At 38.3% G+C, this 19,961-nt stretch overlaps 1 protein-coding gene across 1 annotated transcript; it reads left to right on the top strand.

The window, feature by feature from the left end:
- The first annotated feature begins 13,071 nt into the window (after positions 1-13,071).
- LOC141348775 (5-hydroxytryptamine receptor 1E) lies at positions 13,072-14,388 on the top strand. Its single transcript, XM_073853057.1, has one exon. It carries the CDS (start codon positions 13,087-13,089, stop codon positions 14,227-14,229), a length of 1,143 nt encoding a protein of 380 aa, XP_073709158.1. The 5' UTR covers positions 13,072-13,086; the 3' UTR covers positions 14,230-14,388.
- Positions 14,389-19,961: the final 5,573 nt, after the last annotated feature.

The raw sequence follows: 19,961 nt of genomic DNA on the forward strand, positions 1-19,961 counted from the left end.
ACTGTAATCATGCTATCTGATGGGGTTTCAAATTGAAACGTATCCACACTTGAGCACTCCGTCGCTCCCATTATCCTCGGTGCACTTCCTCCTGCAGCGGCGCGCCGTGGCTCTCCTGTGAACGAGGCAGCTGTGCGTTTATAGAGCTGCGGACGGATCATCTGTCACTCTTATGATATAAGGAGCCGTGGCAGCTTTATGCCGCTGCTGGATCACCACAGTACATTTCAGCATGGAGGGCCATTAATGTGTGCTTCGGATGAAATTATGATGAAACACAGATCAGATGAAAGACGCTCGAGCACTAACGGCCACGCAGACTCATCCGTATCGGGCTGGTTGTGACCGTTCCATTAAATAATCACAGTGGGCTGGAGAAGAAGAAGCTGCTTGTTTTGTCATTTACTCATTCTGTGCAAAAGTACAGAAGACATTCCTCAGTAGAGTTCTGTTATCATTTGCTCACCGTCCCATGTGACCCTGGACCACAAAACCAGTCATAAGGGTCAATTTTTTGAAATTGAGATTTATACATTATCTGAAAGCTGAATAAATAAACTTTCTATTGATGCATGGTTGTTAGAATAGAACAATATTTGGCTGAGATACAACTATTTGAAAATCTGGAATCTGAGGGTGCAACAAAAATCTAAATATTGAGAAAATCACGTCTAAAGTTGTCCAAATGAAGTTCTTAGCAATGCATATTACTAATCAAAAATTAAGTTTGGATATATTTGCAGTAGGAAATTTACAAAATATCTTCATGGAACATGATCTATCCTAATGATTTTTGGCATTAAAGAAAAATCGATAATTTTGACAAATACAATGTATTTTTGGCCATTGCTACAAATATACTCATGCTACTTAAGACTGGTTTTGTGCTCCAGGGTCACATATGCTGTTTGTTTCTTTTAAGGGAATTTCTGAGGAATGTTCACTATCTTCAGATCTAAATTTAAGATTCACATTTATTAAGCTTTATTTGATTTACAGTTTTCAAAATCACTGTGAACGTTTAAAAATTACATTTGTACATTTAAAAAAATATATGATGTAAAATTGTGAGAAATGTTTTGCTCTGTGTCTCCAAAATCAGTGGCAGATTATTGCCACTGAACACCTTTCCATCTCTCCATCTCTCTTCTACAGCATGTTATAATCAGTGTTGGGAAAAGTTACTTTTAAAAGTAATTAATTACAATAATCCCTAAAAAAGTACACATTATGTTAAATTACATTATGAGTTATGTTACTTTTTTGCGTTACTTTTTAAATCTGGGCAGGTATTTATATACAGGTTTGTTTGTTTTTAATAAAAAAAGTTCTATTTTTGGCCAACGTAAAAGCCCTTTCACACCAAAAGCTAAAGGAAAGAAAATTCATATCTGTACAGTAGAAAGTTCAACAATCTTGAGCAGAAGAAGAACAAATGTTAGTTTATCTTGAGTAATTTGGTTAATAAAATGGGATTAAATACATAAAGGATATTTGTATTAACATATTTAATTATTGCACATGCAGGTTTGCGTCATATTCTGAGTTGCATTTGAGTTTTTTTTTTTCATTTTGAGGAGCATTGAATCTGTTTTTTGTGAGATTAATTTATGTTCACATTTATTCTAGAAAGTAACATCTTACTCCTGATTTCGCTCAACATTCTCATCGATCAACAAATGGGAAAAAAGTAACTGGTGTTACTTATTTGAAAAAGTAACTCAGATCATTTCTTGTAATGCGTTGACTTGACTAGTTACTTGAAAAAAGTAATCTGATTACGTAACTCCCCTAACACTGGTTATAATATTCACTGATGATATGCTCTGTCCATTTCTTGTTGCTTTCACTTCAGTCATGTAATCTGATCACACAGTGAACTGTGAAGTAAATGGTCACCGAAGAAATGTCCTGGCGCTGGGTTTTTCTGAAGGGTTTTTCCCTGCACCTCTCAGACCCTCAGGATCCTGGTGATCCAGGAAGAGAGTCCTGCTCATCAATCTGAACACTTTCACATGACACCGGTCCTGAACCGGCCCTCCAAGAGACTAAATCCATCAAGCCGAGTTCTTCAGTGTCAAGAGGAGATTTAGTGCCATGCCATCCGTGAAGATGACCGCGCTTCGCTGAGGAGCTTGGCATTATAAAGTGCTGCGGCCAGCATATCGTCTGCCATGTGTAATCCAATATAGCCGCTGCTGCATAATTCATGCTTCTCTGGGGCTCTGCGCACCTGGCCTTAATTCATGATGTCTGGAGATCCACCGGCCGTGCGCTGATCATACGTAAGGCTTTGATCATTCACAAGAGTAATCTCCCTTAAATAGAGCTTTGAATAATCAATGCGCCCACAACAGATGTGTCAATAGCCGGATGGTCGAGCTGCATTTGTGCTGGTTTAGTCATGCTGATGAAATGGGTCTCTGAAGGAAATAAGTGGCATTATGACACACGTGTATCTGCCGATGTCTATTATTAGAGCTCGGCTCTGTTGCACATGATCTTCACATTATGTCAGAACGGTCAGATTTACGAGATCCCATAGCTCAGACAGCTGACATGTTGCCATGCTGCCCAATAATTAATGACTTCAAAAGCAAGACACAGATTTCTGAGGCAGCATGACATGCTACTGATCTACAACAGCTTTTGTGACAAGTACGCTGACACACAAACTGACCACCATCCAAAACTTTCACACACCATTCATGGAAATGATTGCAAAGGATATCTTTTATGGTGCACTAAATGCTCTCTGAATGGAAACATATTTTCAAAATGCTGCTTTAGTGTTTCTATGAAGAATGAAAGCCATAAATGTAATTGATGATGGTATTTTCATTTAAAGGTGAATCACACTCAAAACCACTTTGACAAGGTCAAATACAACCACCAGTCAACAATTTACAGTAATATTTATGAGTTTAAAAAATACAGTATTAAGAATGAGTTTGAGTTTAAAAAAATACAGTATTAAGTATGAGTTTGAGTTTTAAAAATACAGTATTAAGAATGAGTTTGAGTTTAAAAAATACAGTATTAAGTATGAGTTTGAGTTTAAAAAATACAGTATTAAGTATGAGTTTGAGTTTAAAAAATACAGTATTAAGAATGAGTTTTAAGTATGAGTTTGAGTTTAAAAAATACAGTATTAAGAATGAGTTTGAGTTTTAAAAATATAGAATTAAGTATGAGTTTGAGTTTAAAAAATACAGTATTAAGTATGAGTTTGAGTTTAAAAAATACAGTATTAAGAATGAGTTTTAAGTATGAGTTTGAGTTTAAAAAATACAGTATTAAGAATGAGTTTGAGTTTTAAAAATACAGTATTAAGAATGAGTTTTAAGTATGAGTTTGAGTTTAAAAAATACAGTATTAAGAATGAGGCTTAAAAACACTAGATTGAACAGAACAGCAGAACTGGACAGAAGGAGAATCTAAATTTAGTTTTTATTGGACCTGAAGTCGTGAGGCACATCTGCGTCCATCGTGTGATTTCTTTGCTCATATTCGGTTTCCTGATGATCTCTGGAGGAGATTCACAATGTTATGACAGGCCTAAACCCATTTAAAGTCAGTTTTAGCCTGTCATTTAAAACAAAGCTTTCGCAAATGATTGAGAAACGTTGTAGGATGAACCTCACAAAACTTGTCCAGGTCATATTTCACCTTAAATGTTAGTTTGCTTACAGAAAATTAATCACGGTGATTTGTTGTACTGATTTGGATAAAGAAATGCATAATTGATTTAAATAAAAGAAAATAACACTGGCATTGATTATAGTAATAACTATCTAATGAATATCATTCGTTTACTTTTAACTTCAAGGGGGAAATATCCCTCAGATGTTTTCTACTGCCATTCCTTCCTGTTGGAAAAACCCCTCACTTGCATCTTATTTGTGATGTAAATCAGTGTTGCTCATGAAGGTATAGACATGACTGTGTTTCTGTCTCTGTCCCCACCAAGTGGATGAGTGAAGAACCTCCAGTTATGGATCTTGTTCTTCATCTTCCCTGGAGCTTCAGGGATCCTGACAGTCTGAGAAATGTGTGGCGATTCATGTCCTAGAGTTTCTGACCAGCACATTAGAGTTTCCAAAGCTCATTCCCGCTGTCATCACACCAGCGTGAAGCCAGACACAACAAACACGGCGGTGTTTAATAGACAAGTCCGTGACAAATGAAGCCACCAGTGATGATGAAAAGGAACGGTCTAGTTTAATGCGTTTGAAAATCTAGTTTCAGAAACATGAGTCAAGGTCTTAGAAATGGACTTTTTGTATTCATGCTGGTTTGATATGTTTCTGAATTACCTTTATGTAGCATTTTCAATTTCACTGGTGATTTAATGATTTAGTCAAGTGGTGTATAGCCATCAAGTAATAAGTAATGAAATATTTTCCCTTCACCTCTTTCCTGATCTCAGTCATTATTTCAAGCATATTTTTCAAGGTGAAAAGATGTCATGATTCAAAAATTCTTTAGAGTTTTTTTAACTTCAAGCACCACACTGAGTTTATCAGAACAGAAACCGTGTCACAGCTATATCACAGTATTCAAATCAATGTTTGACAAATGCATTTTAAAGACACAGATTCAGACTCAGACCCAAATAACAGGGAACTTGCAGTTTCTGAATGTATCATTGCTGCATTGTGAAGGTAATTCTACCTCACGCAGTGGAGGCACAGATGGAAAATAATTTAGTTTCAATAAAACTGCCAGGTATTCGTGTCACGTCTTCAGGATGTGCATGTATTGTATTGTCAAGTCTAAGTTGAAACCAAGTCCTTAAAGAAGTAGTTATAAAAATTGTGCTAAAAATGTGCTCACCCTCAGGCAATCCAAGATGTTGATGAGTTTGTTTTTTCATCAGATTTAAAGAAATGCAGTAAATGGCTGCCGTCAGAATTAGAGTCCAAACAGCGGATGAAAACCATCACAATAATCCACAAGTCCTGTGTGTTTGTAAGAAACAAATTCGTAAAGTCCATAAACAAGTCCATAATCTATAAAACCACTTCCTCCAGTGATCTCCTGTTGTCTCTCACATCAAAATCCAGCCACTAGATGTTAAACGATACACATGTTCTTATTAAACCATTCTGTACGAGGCTTTTGGTTCGGTGTGCATTACAAACTGAATGATTTGTTGGACTATATAACTAAATAACAGAGCTTACGGTGTGTGAAATATAATGTTCTCAGTGCCACTGTGCTCAACAAGGCAGCCCAAATGGCATAAAAGGCAAAGTGATTTCTGCCTCTCCCATTCCCAAAGAAAAACCACACTTTCCAATAGGGTTGTGACGCTGAGGCAGTTTGTTAGAGTTTTCACTTTACTTTTTTTCACTTTTATTTGCTTTTGTTCACTTGTATTCACTTTTAAATAGCTTAGAAATGCCTGTGCGCATTTTGCTTTCACTTTTAAATTAGCAGCAATTCTGCATGTTCAGCAGAGCATGCAGTGCTCGTTCCTGTTATCTCAGGGAAACAAGGTTTTATTTAGTAACCGGAATGTTCTCTTTATAAATGGTCTTTCGCATTGCAAGAATCATGCTTGGGGAACACTATACAATAGCACCGTGCTATAAGCACAGAACGAAAAACAGTCCTGCATGCCCAGTCCCAGGGCGCAAACAGTGAGGGTCCAGACCACTACCAGGGGTGCAAGACACTCAAATTGCTCACAGAAAAACCAACTTCACTAGACCAAGCCCAGAAGGAGGCCATACCCCTAGTGGAGTGGGCCCTTACTCCAATGGGGCACTCAGTGTTACATGTATCCTTGTGTCTGTATCTGTTAATTTGGTTTCTCCCTCTGTCTTCCCCCATCAGGTTGTTATCATTTGGTTTAGTCCTTGTTAAGTGTCATCTGTATCACCTGTGTTTAATGATTAGTCTGTCTTTATAAGTCTGTCTCTGTTTTCAGTCCCCTGTTGGTCCTTAACGTTGGTATATGTCTCGTGTGTGGAAATACCTCTGTGTGTTTTAAGTCATTAAAAGAGATTATTGAATTGCACGTCGTGTTCAGTCATCTCTCCAACACCAGCACAACGCTAACACTCAGAGCCCACCCTGAATCATAAGCCAGAGCTAAAACACCAATTGTCCAGTGAGAAATTTTCTAACTCGTAACTGGCAGCCCTTTAGAGCGGCCTCTAAAGTGCATCAAAGGATTAGTTCACTTTCAGAACAACAATTCACTTCAATGGGTTATAAATGATCCCAGCTGACGAAGAAGGGTCTTGTCTACCGAAACGATCGGTCATTTTCTCAGAAAAATATTTTTAAAATACCTTTTAAGCACTGAAACTCGTCTAGCACTAGGGCTGTGGTGCGCATTCGCGACTACGTAATCTACGTAATCGCGTCTGTGTATTCTGGCTCAAAAAGGTAGGGAATGGTGGAAAAACTCCATTTCTCAAGCTTCAAAATCCTCCGACATTGTTGTACTTTACGTTGTATCTTGTTGGTAAAGAGTTTTGTAAACACGGGGTCTGTAGATCCACATACGTCGTTTCGAAGTGATTGCGTAGTACGTAACATCGTGAACGCGCTGCACAGCCCTAGTGCTGGATGAGTTTCACTGCTTAAAAGGTATATAAAATATATTTTTCTAATAAAATGACCGATCATTTCGGAAAGACAAGACCCTTCGTCAGCTGAGATCGTTTACAGTCCTTTGAAGCCGCATTTAAACTGCATTCTGGAGGTTCAAATTTCGTAGCACCATTTAAGTCCATTATAAGGAGAAATTTCCAGAAATGTTTACCTCAAAAAACATAATTTCTTGACGACTGAAGAAAAAAGACAAACGTCTTAGATGACAAGGGGGTGAGTAAATTATCTGTGAATTGTTGTTCTGAAAGTGAACTAATCCTTTAAGAGTTTTTCTCCAAAAGACACTGCACTTTGTTGAGAACATGAGCATCGCTGTCCGAATCGAAACCAAATTTTGAACCACACCCTTTAAACAGGGAGGTCTGAAAGTGATTTGAAGTGAGTGGCTTCATTTTATAGTCTGCAGAACACAGCTTGACCCAAAATGGTGCAGGTCTCCAATGGGGGGCTCGCTTTAGGCAGCTATAGGTGGGCTCTTCAACGGCCTTTGTGAGGATGAGCTCGCTATCCACAGTGGGCTGTATACCACATTCTCCTGGCGGAAGGGACCCAGGGTCCTCCACGGACCACATCCAATCCTCTGCATCAGAGACCATGCCGCTTACTCTAGACAAGAGGCACTGATCTTCACAAGAGCCAAATGCCATTGGTTTGTGCAGCTGCACAAACGTTAATAAACCAAGCTTCAGTATTCAGAGGATAACTGAGTTTCCCCAAGTGTGTTTCAGGCAATGTCAGAATATTTTAAAAGGGAACCTACTGAGTCATTAAACCTGTAACGAAGCTTGTTATTTTACAAGAAATTGCCACTGAAGCATTTCCTCGTATCTGTAATCATCTCATCTCATGGGTTCACATCCCTGAGCTTCACTTAGAGACGTGCGGACAGACGAGCGCTCAGGCCCGTGTGTGACGACAGCCACTTTAGAAATATCCCAACAACTGCTCATAATGAGTCGGCCTACGCAAACACAGCTCTCACGCAAAAGGTCGACGGAACGCTACTCGTGAAGAGCGTCTGAGGTGATTGTGTTATTGTGAGGCTTGAACCTCTTCTGAATGATTTCAGAGCCGCCTCTGACCTCTAGGGACCGACTGAGCTGTCAATCAAAGCTGTGCAATTACAGACTACTGTTGTGTGATTGCTCATTCATGTCTTTATCATTAGTGCGATTGCACCAGGTCCTGGAGGAGACACAAATCCTCTGGAAACACGTTCAGTCTTCTGAAAACACTTGTTTGTGTGAGAGAGAGTGAGCATGTCTCTGGGAGAGAGAGAGAGGTAACAGCAGCTCACCTGCACACGCACCGTTTCGACCGGGTGAGTTTGTTCAAATTTGAGTTTTAATGCTTTAGTGCAGCTGACTTTTGTTAATGACACAGGATGGCACCTTTTTACACAGTATTTGTGAATAATAACAGCTTTCCAGATCAGTGAAAGGTTACAATGCAAAAATGCATAAATCCTAAGTGATAAAGGTTGGCTGACTGCACTTTATCCCTCACATAATGTGTTATTGGCCACTGATATATTGGCCAACATTGTTGTTATATGCTCTCAGCTGAAGTGATGGATACTGGAATTTGACTTTCTTTACGACGCAAGCAACATGTAAGTAAAGACAAGAAAGTAGCAGATGATTAATTAGATTTGCTAATTAACTATTTTATTTGTTGCAGACTATGTAACAATGTTGCAACAAATGTAACTATTTTAACTGAGTTGTTGAGATTATAATGACTTATGTAATTTTTACAATAGTTTACTCAGAACATTGGAGCAAAATTAGTGGTAGGTGTTCTGTTTATGAATATTTGAGACAGGCAGTTGATACGGAGACGTTTTGTTCAATTGTAATGAATGCTCAGTTTTGCTCAACCCATATAAAACTGTAAAACGGAGGTGGTCTTTAAGGCATTGCTTACATATAAATTTAAATTCACTAAAATGTCCTCACCCTTAGCTCATGCAAGATCTAGTTGAATGTGTTTCTTCATCAGTTCTGGAGAAATGTGTCATTGCAAAACTTTCAGTTCCAATGGATCCTCTGCAGTGAATGGGTGCCGTCAGAACAAGAGTATAAACTGCTGATAAAAACGTCACAATAAGTAATCCACACCACTCCAGTCAACTTAGTTAACATCTTTTGAAACCAAAGTTGCTTGTTTGTTACAAACAAATCCATTAAGACTCTTTTAAACTGTTGCTTTTTGGATCCTCGTATTGTTTTCTCCAGTGAAAAAGTAGTCTGGACTGAATCATTTTGCACAAAAGAAGCTCTATTTACAAGCCAAAACAGTCTAAACCAACGTATTGAACAGTGGAAGCAACGATTTGATGTTATAAAAACATCTTGATGGATTTTCTTTCTTACACTGTAAAAAGTTTTCACCAGTTTCAACTTAAAAACTTAAGTTTAGCAGCTGCGTTAAAATTTTAAGTTAAATTAACTTTAAAGTACAAGTCATTTTAACTAGTTTTATTATCGTGAGCTGAAATGAATAGTAGTTTTAAGTTGATTTAACTTAAAAATTTTAAGGCAGCTGCTGAACTTAAGTTTTTAAGTTGAAACTGGTAAAAACTTTTTACAGTGTACAAACACAGCTTTCACTTCACAAGAACTACATAAACTATATGAATCAATTGTTTTGCATAAACTAAAACTAGGTTGTGGATTTCAGTTCCCAGCTTTGCAAAGGCATGGATGACTATTGTAAATGTTTAAATGAAGTATTATTTGACATAATTTTGAGTAAAAGGAAAGGAATACAAGTGTTTAATGTTCATTTACGTTTGACATTTAAATAAGTTCCTGCTATGTTGAAGTTTTTGTGGTCGTCATTGCTCTGAAGAAGCAAGTAGAAACTCTAGTATACGTCGCTTCACTCGGTGACTAATGGCTGTGCTAATACCAGTGACCAGTAATGGCTTACTCCTTCATTAAATTCACATGTTAGGAAGGTTATATTTAGCATGTGCTCATAACTGAAGGGAGAAAAGATGAATTGGCTGTGCTCTTTGGTTTAAATATGAAATCAAACAGATGTGTCGTGATCATGCGTGTGTTTGTTTGTGAGCATCAATGCCTCTGTGCTCTACAGCCGTCTTTCTGTGAAGCAATTTCTTTTTCTTCTAAATACCTGCATTTAAAAAAAGCCATTCTCCACTGCTGACTTTGCCCTTGAGACACAAAACCTGCATTAAATTCACTTCATTCTGTTCCTGTTTGTACCCGTGGGGCTGCCGATCTGAGCCGCTGTGACTGGAGAAAAGTAAAGCAGAGGAATAAATTAATTTGTCATCAGTACAGAACACTAGAGGACATGGACCACACACCTGGAAATGCCATCATCAATATCTCTCTCACAAAATCACTTCATCACAGGCCACAACCACCACAGACATCATTTCAGATCAGAGCTGGAATGCTTCTATTTTTTTCCTCGCACAATAATGAATATGCAAATATTAATGGGTATTTTATTCATGTTAATAAATGTCTACTATGAACATACTGCTATTCAGCTTTGTTTCTGCAAAACAGAATAATTATTAATATCTTTATAATTGACCAGCATATTTAGAGATAAATGCCTTGAATCAAACATAGTTAGGGTTAAGTTAGACACTTCACAATCACAAATTCTGTGGTTTCTCGGCATTTTGTGTATTTGAATTATTTCCAAAAATTACTGTATTTTTTGAGATGCATCTTTTCACACTGAGGACAACTGAGGGACTCATATGCAACTATTACAGAAGGTTCAAACACTCACTGATGCTCCAGAAGGAAAAACCATAAGAGCCGGGGGGGGTGAAAACTTTTGGAATTTGAAGATCAGGATAAATTTAACTTATTTTGTCTTCTGGGAAACATGTAAGTATCTTCTATAGCTTCTGAAAGGCAGTACTAAATAAAAAGAACAAAGATATTTAGGCAAAATTAGAAAAATGTATACATCTTCATTCTGTTCAAAAGTTTTCACCCCCGGCTCTTAATGCATTTTTTTTCCTTCTGGAGCATCAGTGAGTGTTTGAACCTTCTGTAATAGTTGCATACGAGTCCCTCAGTTGTCCTCAGTGTGAAAAGATGGATCTCAAAACATACAGTCATTTTTGGAAATAATTCAAATACACAAAAATGCTGAGAAACCACTGAATTTGTGGGAGCTGAAGGATTTTTCTGAAGAACAGCAGACAGTTTAACTGTTCAGGACAAGCAAGAGACTCATAAACAACTATCACCAAACAAAAATAAAATAAACAAGTGTATGTAAACTTTTGAACAGGGTCATTTTTATAAATTCAACTATTATGTTCTCTTGTGGACTATATGTAAACATCTTTTATGTGAAATATCTTATTCAGGTCAGTACTAAGTAAAAAAATAACATGCATTTTGTATAATCCTTCTTATTTTGGTAAAATAAGTAACATTTTGCAGATTCTGCAAAGCACATGTAAACTTTTGACTTCATCTGTATCTGCCATTAAAACTGATTAAAATTGTCATTTTGGGCTTGCTTAACTGATTTAAAACTTTGAATGTCACTAAACTTAAATGAATCCAAAACAGACATTGTTGTGTTGTGTAACTCCTATGGGTATGATGTCCAAAATCTTAATCTGGAACATTTGTTTTTCTTTTCTAAACCAGAAAAAAAGCTTTTACCACTTAAGGCTCTTGATGAAAATCAAGCCCTGGCTCTCTTTCAGAAGTGTTGACCATTCCTAGACTAAAATGAAGAGAGGATCAGGCTTTTTCTGTTATTGTCCCTAAACTGTCAAACAGTCTTCCACTGTGTATTAAAACTTTTCTAGCATTTTTAGATTTTAAATCTAAGGTAAAAGCTCTTAGAATTAGTTTTCCCTGGCTTTTAATATATCATACGATATTAATACAGTCTCCTGTGCTGTGTTTTGCTTTGTTTTGAATATTGGTATAAACTATTGCCCTTGTTTCAGCGTCAGAAGTGTAAGTAAAACTATGTGTATCTTTCTCCATGTTACCTGCACCTAGATATCCATGATTATTTGTCAGCAAAAATCTGCGAGATGATGCAAAACACACCAGTTTGCATCATCCACTGACTTTTGACAGCGGCAGGGCTTTTGTTTAAACTACACTTATTTTCTATCTTCTATCTTATTTTCTCCCTCAACTTCAAAAATCATTTCAAAATCCAGTACTGACCCAGTGTTTCTTTGCAAAGTGAACATGCAAAGAAGATCAAACACCCTTTTACAAACAAGTTCAAGCAGAGCAGGACAAGACGAGCATTTGAGGTTAAAAAGTATATTAATTGTAATTTGAAAAAAAATAATAATAACCAATCGTTTCACTAAATAAGACCTTATTTCCTTGGCTGGGATAGAATTGAAGCAGCATTTAAACTGCATTTTGGAAGTTCAAACTCGGGGCACCATAGAAGTCCACTACGGTGCCTTGCAAAAGTATTCACGCCCCTTCATTTTTTCACGTTTTGTTGCAGAATTATGTTAAACTGCTTTAAATTACTTTTTTTCACATCAATCTCATACACCATAATGACAAAGCACAAAACAGGTTTGTAACAACTTTGCAAATTTATTAGAAATAGAAAACTGAAAAGATCCGGTTGCATAAGTATTCATACCCTTTTCTGGGACACTGGAAATTTATCTCAGGAGCATTCATATTGCTTCTAGATGTTACTACACTGTGGCCAATTCATTTGAATGAGTCTGATTTAGAAAGGCACACACCTCTCAGAAAAGGTCTAACAGCTGAAAATGCATCTCAGAGCAAAAACCAAGATAACTGCCTGTAGAGCTCAGTGACAGACTTGCGTTAAGGCGATGATCTAGAGAAGAGTTCAGAAACAAATCTGCTGCATTGAAGGTTGACAGAAGCATTCTCCATAATGGAAGACGATTGGAACAACTAGGACTCTAGAAAATGTCTGCCAGCCCCCATCCAAGCTGACAGAGATGGAGAGGTGAAAAGGTGAGGCAAAGAATAGCAGATAATTGCCAAATGCAGATGTGCAAAGATGGTCACATCAGACCCAAAAAGACTTGAGGCTGTAAAGCTGCTTCAACTATGAACTGAGTTACTGAATACTTATGCAATCTACTTATTTCAGTGTTTTATTTTTAATAAATCTGTAAAATTTGCAAATCTGGTTTGTGCTTTGTCATTATTATGGTTTATGGAGTGTAAATTGACTTTTACAAGGCACTCTATATCTAGAAGAATCCTGAAATGTTTACATCATAAAACAATTTCTTTACGGCTGTAGAAAGAAAGACATAAAATCTTGGATGACTATGGGGGTGATTACATTATCTGTACATTTTTGTTCTGGAAGTGAACTTCTCCTTCAATAATTGTGTGTTTGACAGGCCTTCATTGATCCAGTGCAGAAGTCTTTGGGGCTGTAGTCCTGGACAGAGGGATCCTCCAGACAGAGGGAGAGATGGAGATGGAGCGTTACCTGGGAGTAAGCACCAGCACCCCGTCCAACGCCACCAACACCAACACCACCGCCACTCCAGAAGCGGCCTTCTACGTTGAGCTGGTGACGGAGCGGTTGGCCGTGGTGGCTCTGTTGGCGCTGGTGACGCTGCTGACGGCGGTAGTGAACGGCGCTGTCATCGCAGCCATATGCACCACCAAGAAGCTCCACCTCCCTGCAAACTACCTCATCTGCTCTCTGGCCGTCACTGACTTCCTGGTGGCCGTGCTGGTGATGCCCATCAGCATCCTCTACATCACCACTGAGACGTGGTTGCTGGGGCCGTTCGTGTGCGAGGCGTGGTTGAGCGTGGACATGACCTGCTGCACCTGCTCCATCCTGCACCTGTGTGTGATCGCGCTGGACCGCTACTGGGCCATCACTAAAGCCATCGAGTACGCCCGCAAGAGGACGGCCCGGCGCGCCGGCGTCATGGTGGCCATCGTCTGGGTGATTTCCATCTTCATCACCATACCGCCTCTGTTCTGGAGGCAGCGCGGGGACGGGACGGGCCCGCAGCAATGCATCATCGAGCACGACCACGTGGGCTACACCATCTTCTCCACGTTCGGTGCTTTCTACATCCCCATGACTCTCATCCTCATCCTGTACTCCCGGATTTACAGCGCCGCCAAGACGCTGTACCAGAAGCGTGGCTCCTCGCGCCACCTCAGCAGCCGCAGCACCGACAGCACCAACTCCCTGAACCACTGCCGGGTCACGCACGCCTTCTGCGTCTCGGACGTGTCCAACTCCGACCACACCATGGAGTTCGAGCGCAACCACGTCGCCGTCCGCGTGCCGACCCTCGATATGGAGACGGCGGAGATCGACGAGAGGAACCAGATCTGCACGTCTCGGGAGAGGAAAGCCGCTCGGATCTTAGGGCTCATCCTGGGAGCCTTTATCCTGTGCTGGCTGCCGTTTTTCCTGAAAGAGGTCCTGGTTGGTTTGAACGTGCTCAACCCCTCGCCTCAAGTATCGGACGCCCTCACCTGGCTGGGCTACATCAACTCGCTCATTAACCCGCTACTCTACACCAGCTTCAACGAGGACTTTAAGCAGGCTTTCAAGAAACTGTTCAGGCGTAAGGAGCACACATAGACACGTATCTGCTTTATTGGGATCAGGACATTCTGGAACTCTATTTGAGTTGGATTCGTACATCTCAAAGTCCAGCAGGAGTATGGAAAACGCACATGACACGGTGTCCTCTGGGAAGAGCTGATTACGTTTTAAAGGATAACTATTGCCAAAATGCAACCTGGGGCCAGTTGCATAAAAGGTTTAGACAGACTTAAAAGTTAGTCATTAATTTTTTTTCTTTAAGACTGGTCAAATTTTTGAAAATTTGGTTACATAAAAACTTAGATTAGCCTAAGTTGGATCCAAAATATAAGACTGATTACCCCTTAGTTATCTGCTAGCTGGTCAAACGAGTTCTTAAGACACTGTCTTAACATAGAGACTAAGTTTATGCAACTGGCCCCTGGGCTGTTTTTTTTTACTGTAAACGAGACAAACTTATATCTAAAAGCATAATTACGACAAACGAGCCGCTTTTGAGATTGACCGTGATTTCGTTTTGTGGTCAATGGCCGGTGAATGGGAGAACTAGGGGCATAACTTTGAGCGCATCAAAATCGATATTTTTACAACACTAAGAAGGCTCGACACACCATGAAACTTTGCTGGAAGTATGGTCTGGGTCTCTACACATGAACTCCAGCATTGAGAACATTGTTTGTGTACACAGAGTTTACTAAAAAGAAAGTTTTTGAACAACTCACTTTCACTGTTTGAGTTTCCGCTCGCGGCCGTCTTGCCAGTCAAGAAGTGTCCATCTCCGAATGCGAGGAGAGTAAAGATGGATAGCTAAAGCATATTTCCATATGAATGCACGACTAATTCGTTGTTTTGTCGCAAGTGAAAAACAATATTAACCTTCTAGTTGTAAAAAGAGCCTCATATAAGCCTAATATTTCATCCTATGGAGTCCATTCATTCGCATTCGGAGATGGACACTTCTTGACTGGCGAGACGGCCGCGAGCGGAAACCCAAACAGTGAAAGTGAGTTGTTCAAAACCTTTCTTTTTAGTAAACTCTGTGTACACAAACAATGTTCTCAATCCTAGAGTTCATGTGTAGAGACCCAGGCGATACTTCCAGCAAAGTTTCAGGTGTGTCGAGCCTTCTTGGTGTTGTAAAATATTGATTTTGATGCGCTCAAAGTTATGCCCCTAGTACTCCCATTCACCGGCCATTGACCACAAAGATATAAGTTTGTCTCATTTACAGTTAAAAAAACAGCCCAGGTTGCATTTTGGCAATAGTTATCCTTTAATACACTCCAATGAAAATCCAATGTTAACTTTTCTACAGCACTTCATCGTCAGATTACCGAGCAATGACATGAAATGGCTTGACAAGCGTACCATTGTACTTCCTGTTCCAGTAAGAGGTTTGGGTGGGACACATCCAAAGGGCTCGTCTTGTGCTTTTTTATGTAACGAATGGCTTCAGGTGATTTTCATAAAGGGACGGAGATGTTCTCATGCTAGGGAGCATCTGATTGGTCAAAATCCGTGTAGGCAGCATTTAAATCCGTTTTTCATGAAGATAAAAATGCTCAAAACCATTAAGTCAATTGATTAGCCTTTTTTTGTGAAGTTAATGAACTTTATGTTTATATATTTGGATTATATGCAGCGTTGTCAGGTCTGCATTACAAAACTACCCTAATGGCCAATCAAACATAGCCTAAAACTAGATACCAGATATCAAAACTCCAAATATACCACTCCTATACCTCAAATATATTATATTTTAGCCCCTGTTATGAATTCCACACAATCATCAGATTAGTATTTAGACTTTTCAGTCACCGTTTCCATGCCATTAGGATCTTAAAAAAAGTACACAGAGGTATATTTATTGTTCTCTATTGTGTTATTTACATTGCACATTCCTCAAACACTATTAAACTCAAAATCACAAGTCTCGAAACACATGGCTTCAAACAAATTGAACACAACTAACTCCAGCCGTCTTCAGTTGAACTGTATTCTCTTTATGTTCCCATCATGCAGTGCAGCTGAAATAGATAATGGTAATTATTGATTGACTGCTTTCTTGTTTATGCAATTGGGTTGTTATGTCTGTTGTCCTTTTGAGTTATCACTTATCACGCTCAGAAAAAAGCTACAAAAGCTGTCGCTGAGGTACAGTTTACCCCTTAATGCTACATATTTGCACCTTTAAAAAACGTACTGCCCCAGTGACATTTTGTATCTTTTTCTGAGGGTTGAGTGTTTATTCAGAGAGCGTTTTTGTAAATTTGTGGCCTGTCTGCTGTCCCCATCATGTGGTTTGTGGGTTAGAGCTGAAGAACACTGCACTCCTGAAAAAATGCAGATGTATGGCATCACCTATTTGGCTTTTTTTGTTTTGTTTTGGCTGTTACACTCACAACAGCACATCTGCATCTGTTTATTAACAGATTTAATTGACCCAAAGATGTCTTTATTAGTCTGTGATGATCACAGCCCTGGGGTGTCAAGAGGACCCATACAGGCATCGGTCCACAAACCCAAAATATCAAAAAGACTACACTATGTGAGTGCATTGTCTTTGTGGACCCTATTGAAAAAACAGCATATGCTGGTTTGGTATGTTTTGAAGCATGGCTGGTTGGCTGGATTTAGTTGGTCATAGCTGCACAGCAGGATGGTTTTAGAGGGGTTTTGGCCATTTTCCCAGCCTGGCCAGTCTAGTCAGGCTGGTCTTACCAGCTTACCAGCTAAAACCATCCTGGCCAACTATAGGCTGGTTTGAGCTGGTTTAAGCTGGTCCTTAGCTGGTCAAGTGCTGGGCCTGAGCAGGAGCTAGTTGCTTAGGACCAGCTCATGACCAACTAAGGCCTTGCTTAAACCAGCAGCCATGCTTCAAAACATACCTAACCTATACTGTTTTTAGACAGGTCAAATAGTTACAAAAAGCTAATTTTAACGTGTAAATTTAAAGAGAGAAGTTCAAAAGCAATAGAAAGTCCCATGTGCTCATCAAGGTTAATTGCTTTCAACTAATTTGTAGGATTTAATGTTCCCATACTCAATATGATACATTCATCTGAGCACTAGGGTTTACAGTACAGAGCAAAAATGTCAATTCCACAATGTATATTAACAAAACAAACCATGATGTCTTGTAGGCATCCTCAATCATCTCACAGGTCTCAGCGTGATCATGATCCACTGTCAGTGTCGCCCCCATGAGGCTCTGCACAGTCCTGCAGCCTCCCCTGCAAACACAGAGATGCTCCAGCGATGCACTGCGGGTCGTCATGTTCGACTGTGGGTTAACTACAAAAACAAAGAGTTAACAGAGAATGGGGGATATTTCACACAGGAAAAACATGTACAGTACCTGCCAAAAGTTTGGACTAGTTAGCCCCTGGTTTTACAAACAAGGCTTAAGCCAAGTCCTAAACTAAAATGTAAATCTGAGCTGTTTCAACTGAAAGAAACTTGCACTGATAGATCTTAAAATATATCAGTGCCTTTGTTTTGTCTCAAGATGCACACCAGTAATGTTTTTTTTTTCTAAGGCACGTTTTTTTAAAAACACTTAAATGTCCTAAATTGAACTATGGCCTAATCCTGGCTTAGTTTAAGCCCTTCTGAAGGACTCTTCTGCTCACCAAGGCTGCAAATATTTTTTCTGGAAACCATGATACATTTTAATTTTCAGAATACTTTAATGAATGGAAAGTTCAAGAGAACAGCATTTATTTGAAAAAGAAAATATTTGAAACATTATAAATGTCTTTACTGTCACTTCTGATCAGTTGAATGCGTTCTTGATTAATAAAAGTATTCATTTCTCTTTTTTAATCTCATTGGCCTTAAACTATTGAATGGTTGTGTATCATGATTACCACAAAAATATTGGGCAGCACAACTGTTTTCAACATTAATAACAATCAGATGTGTTTCTTGAAGAGCAAATCAGTATATTAGAATGATTTCTGAAGACTGGAGTAATGATGCTGAAAATTCTGCTTTGAATACAGCAATCAATTACATTTTAACAGATATTTACATAGAAAACAGCCATTTGAAATTGTAATAATATTTCATAATATAACCAGTTTTATTCAAATAAATGCAGTTTGGTGAAGAGAAAAGAATTTCAAAAACATTCATAAAATCAAACATAAAATCTTAACTGTTTCACACTTTTTCACTGCGGAAAGCCACAACGTTGTGATTAGATTTGTATGATTTCTTTAAAGATCTGTACTTGCTGCATTCTGCACAGCCAGACATTTATACTCTTTAGCTGACAGATCAATTTGTAATGCATTATTCTGTCACTAAAACACAACCTAGCAAAAAAATCATAAAGTTAAGACTGGGTCAACCTGACTATGCAGTACATGTCTCCATGTTCATGTCTATCATATGTGTCTTAATAAAGTGGACATAGATGTAAATCTGAAATCACTTCTCAAATCTGGCTGGAGTGGATGTTCCTGGTATTACTATCCTGACGAAACTTCATTCAGAAATATTCCAGGTGTTTTTTACTTCCTCTTAATTGTTTTAAATAAAAGATGTTGGGAATGTTGGTTTCACTGTTCAGTTTACCCGTTTTTTATTTTATTTTTTATTTTGTAAAATCACTTTAGATAACAAAAGACATCATCCTACAGAAAGTGATATAATTTTATTTGATGGATAACAATCACACAGACACTAGTAAGTATTGTCAATGGATTTTATGGATTCTGTTATGTTTGTGTCAAACGTTCCATCCACTGACAGTATTACAATGCCATATGACCAGGCTATACTAATAAAGTTGCTGAAATGTATTTTTGTTGTTGTTAATGAATAGATTATGCTATGTTTAAACGGTAGAGAACAGGTCAAATGATGTGGTTGAAATGAAATTAGAAAAGACACTCTTACCAGCCTTCCTCCCCCTACAGATAATGAACAGCTGCTTTCTTCTTAATCAGTCATCTTATTGATTTCTGCTCAACAATACACAGATACTTAAGGACAATGCTTTAAGAGATGATGAAGAGCACACAGACAATGAGTTTCTTTTTTTTTTTGTGGAACATAAAAGAAGATATTTTGAAAAAATACAGGTAACAACATTGTTGCTGGTAGCCATTGACTTCCATATGATGGAAAAAAAAGTAAGTCCATCAACTAATTGGTTACACAGATTCTTAAAAAATCTTCTTGTGTTTAACAGAAGAAAAGAACAATTTGAGGGTGGGTAGATGATAACCGAATTGTCATTTTAGGGTGCACTGTCCCTTTAAGACAGAAATTGTCTTCTGATTCTACTGTGTGTGTCAATATTCTAGTCTTTCTCTGGTTTATTATGTTATACTTATCTTTTCTTTCTGTACAATTTATGTACACTGCAAAAAATGCATTCCTTGGATTTTTTTGTCTTGTTTCCAGCTCAAATATCTAAAATTTCTTAAATCAAGAAGGATTTTCTAGATGAGTAAAATATTGTATTGTTTTCAGAAAAAAAAACAAGTCAAAATTAATCTGCTTATGGGGTAAGAAAAACAGAAAACACGATTATTTTTCTTACCCCATTAGCAGATTATTCTGCTTGTTTCAAGCAAAAACACACTTAATTTTGATTTGTTTTTTCTAAAAACAAGACAATAATTATTACTCGTCTAGAAAATCCTTCTTGATTTAAGATTTGTTTTTTTTTATTTTGGCTAAAAACAAGACAAAAAATCTAAGGGAGAAAAGCATTTTTTGCAGTGTAATAGAAAGACCTGCATTGGCTTTAAATG

This window comes from Garra rufa, chromosome 13, assembly GCF_049309525.1.
Source record: "Garra rufa chromosome 13, GarRuf1.0, whole genome shotgun sequence".
NCBI classification, from domain to species: Eukaryota; Metazoa; Chordata; class Actinopteri; order Cypriniformes; family Cyprinidae; genus Garra; species Garra rufa.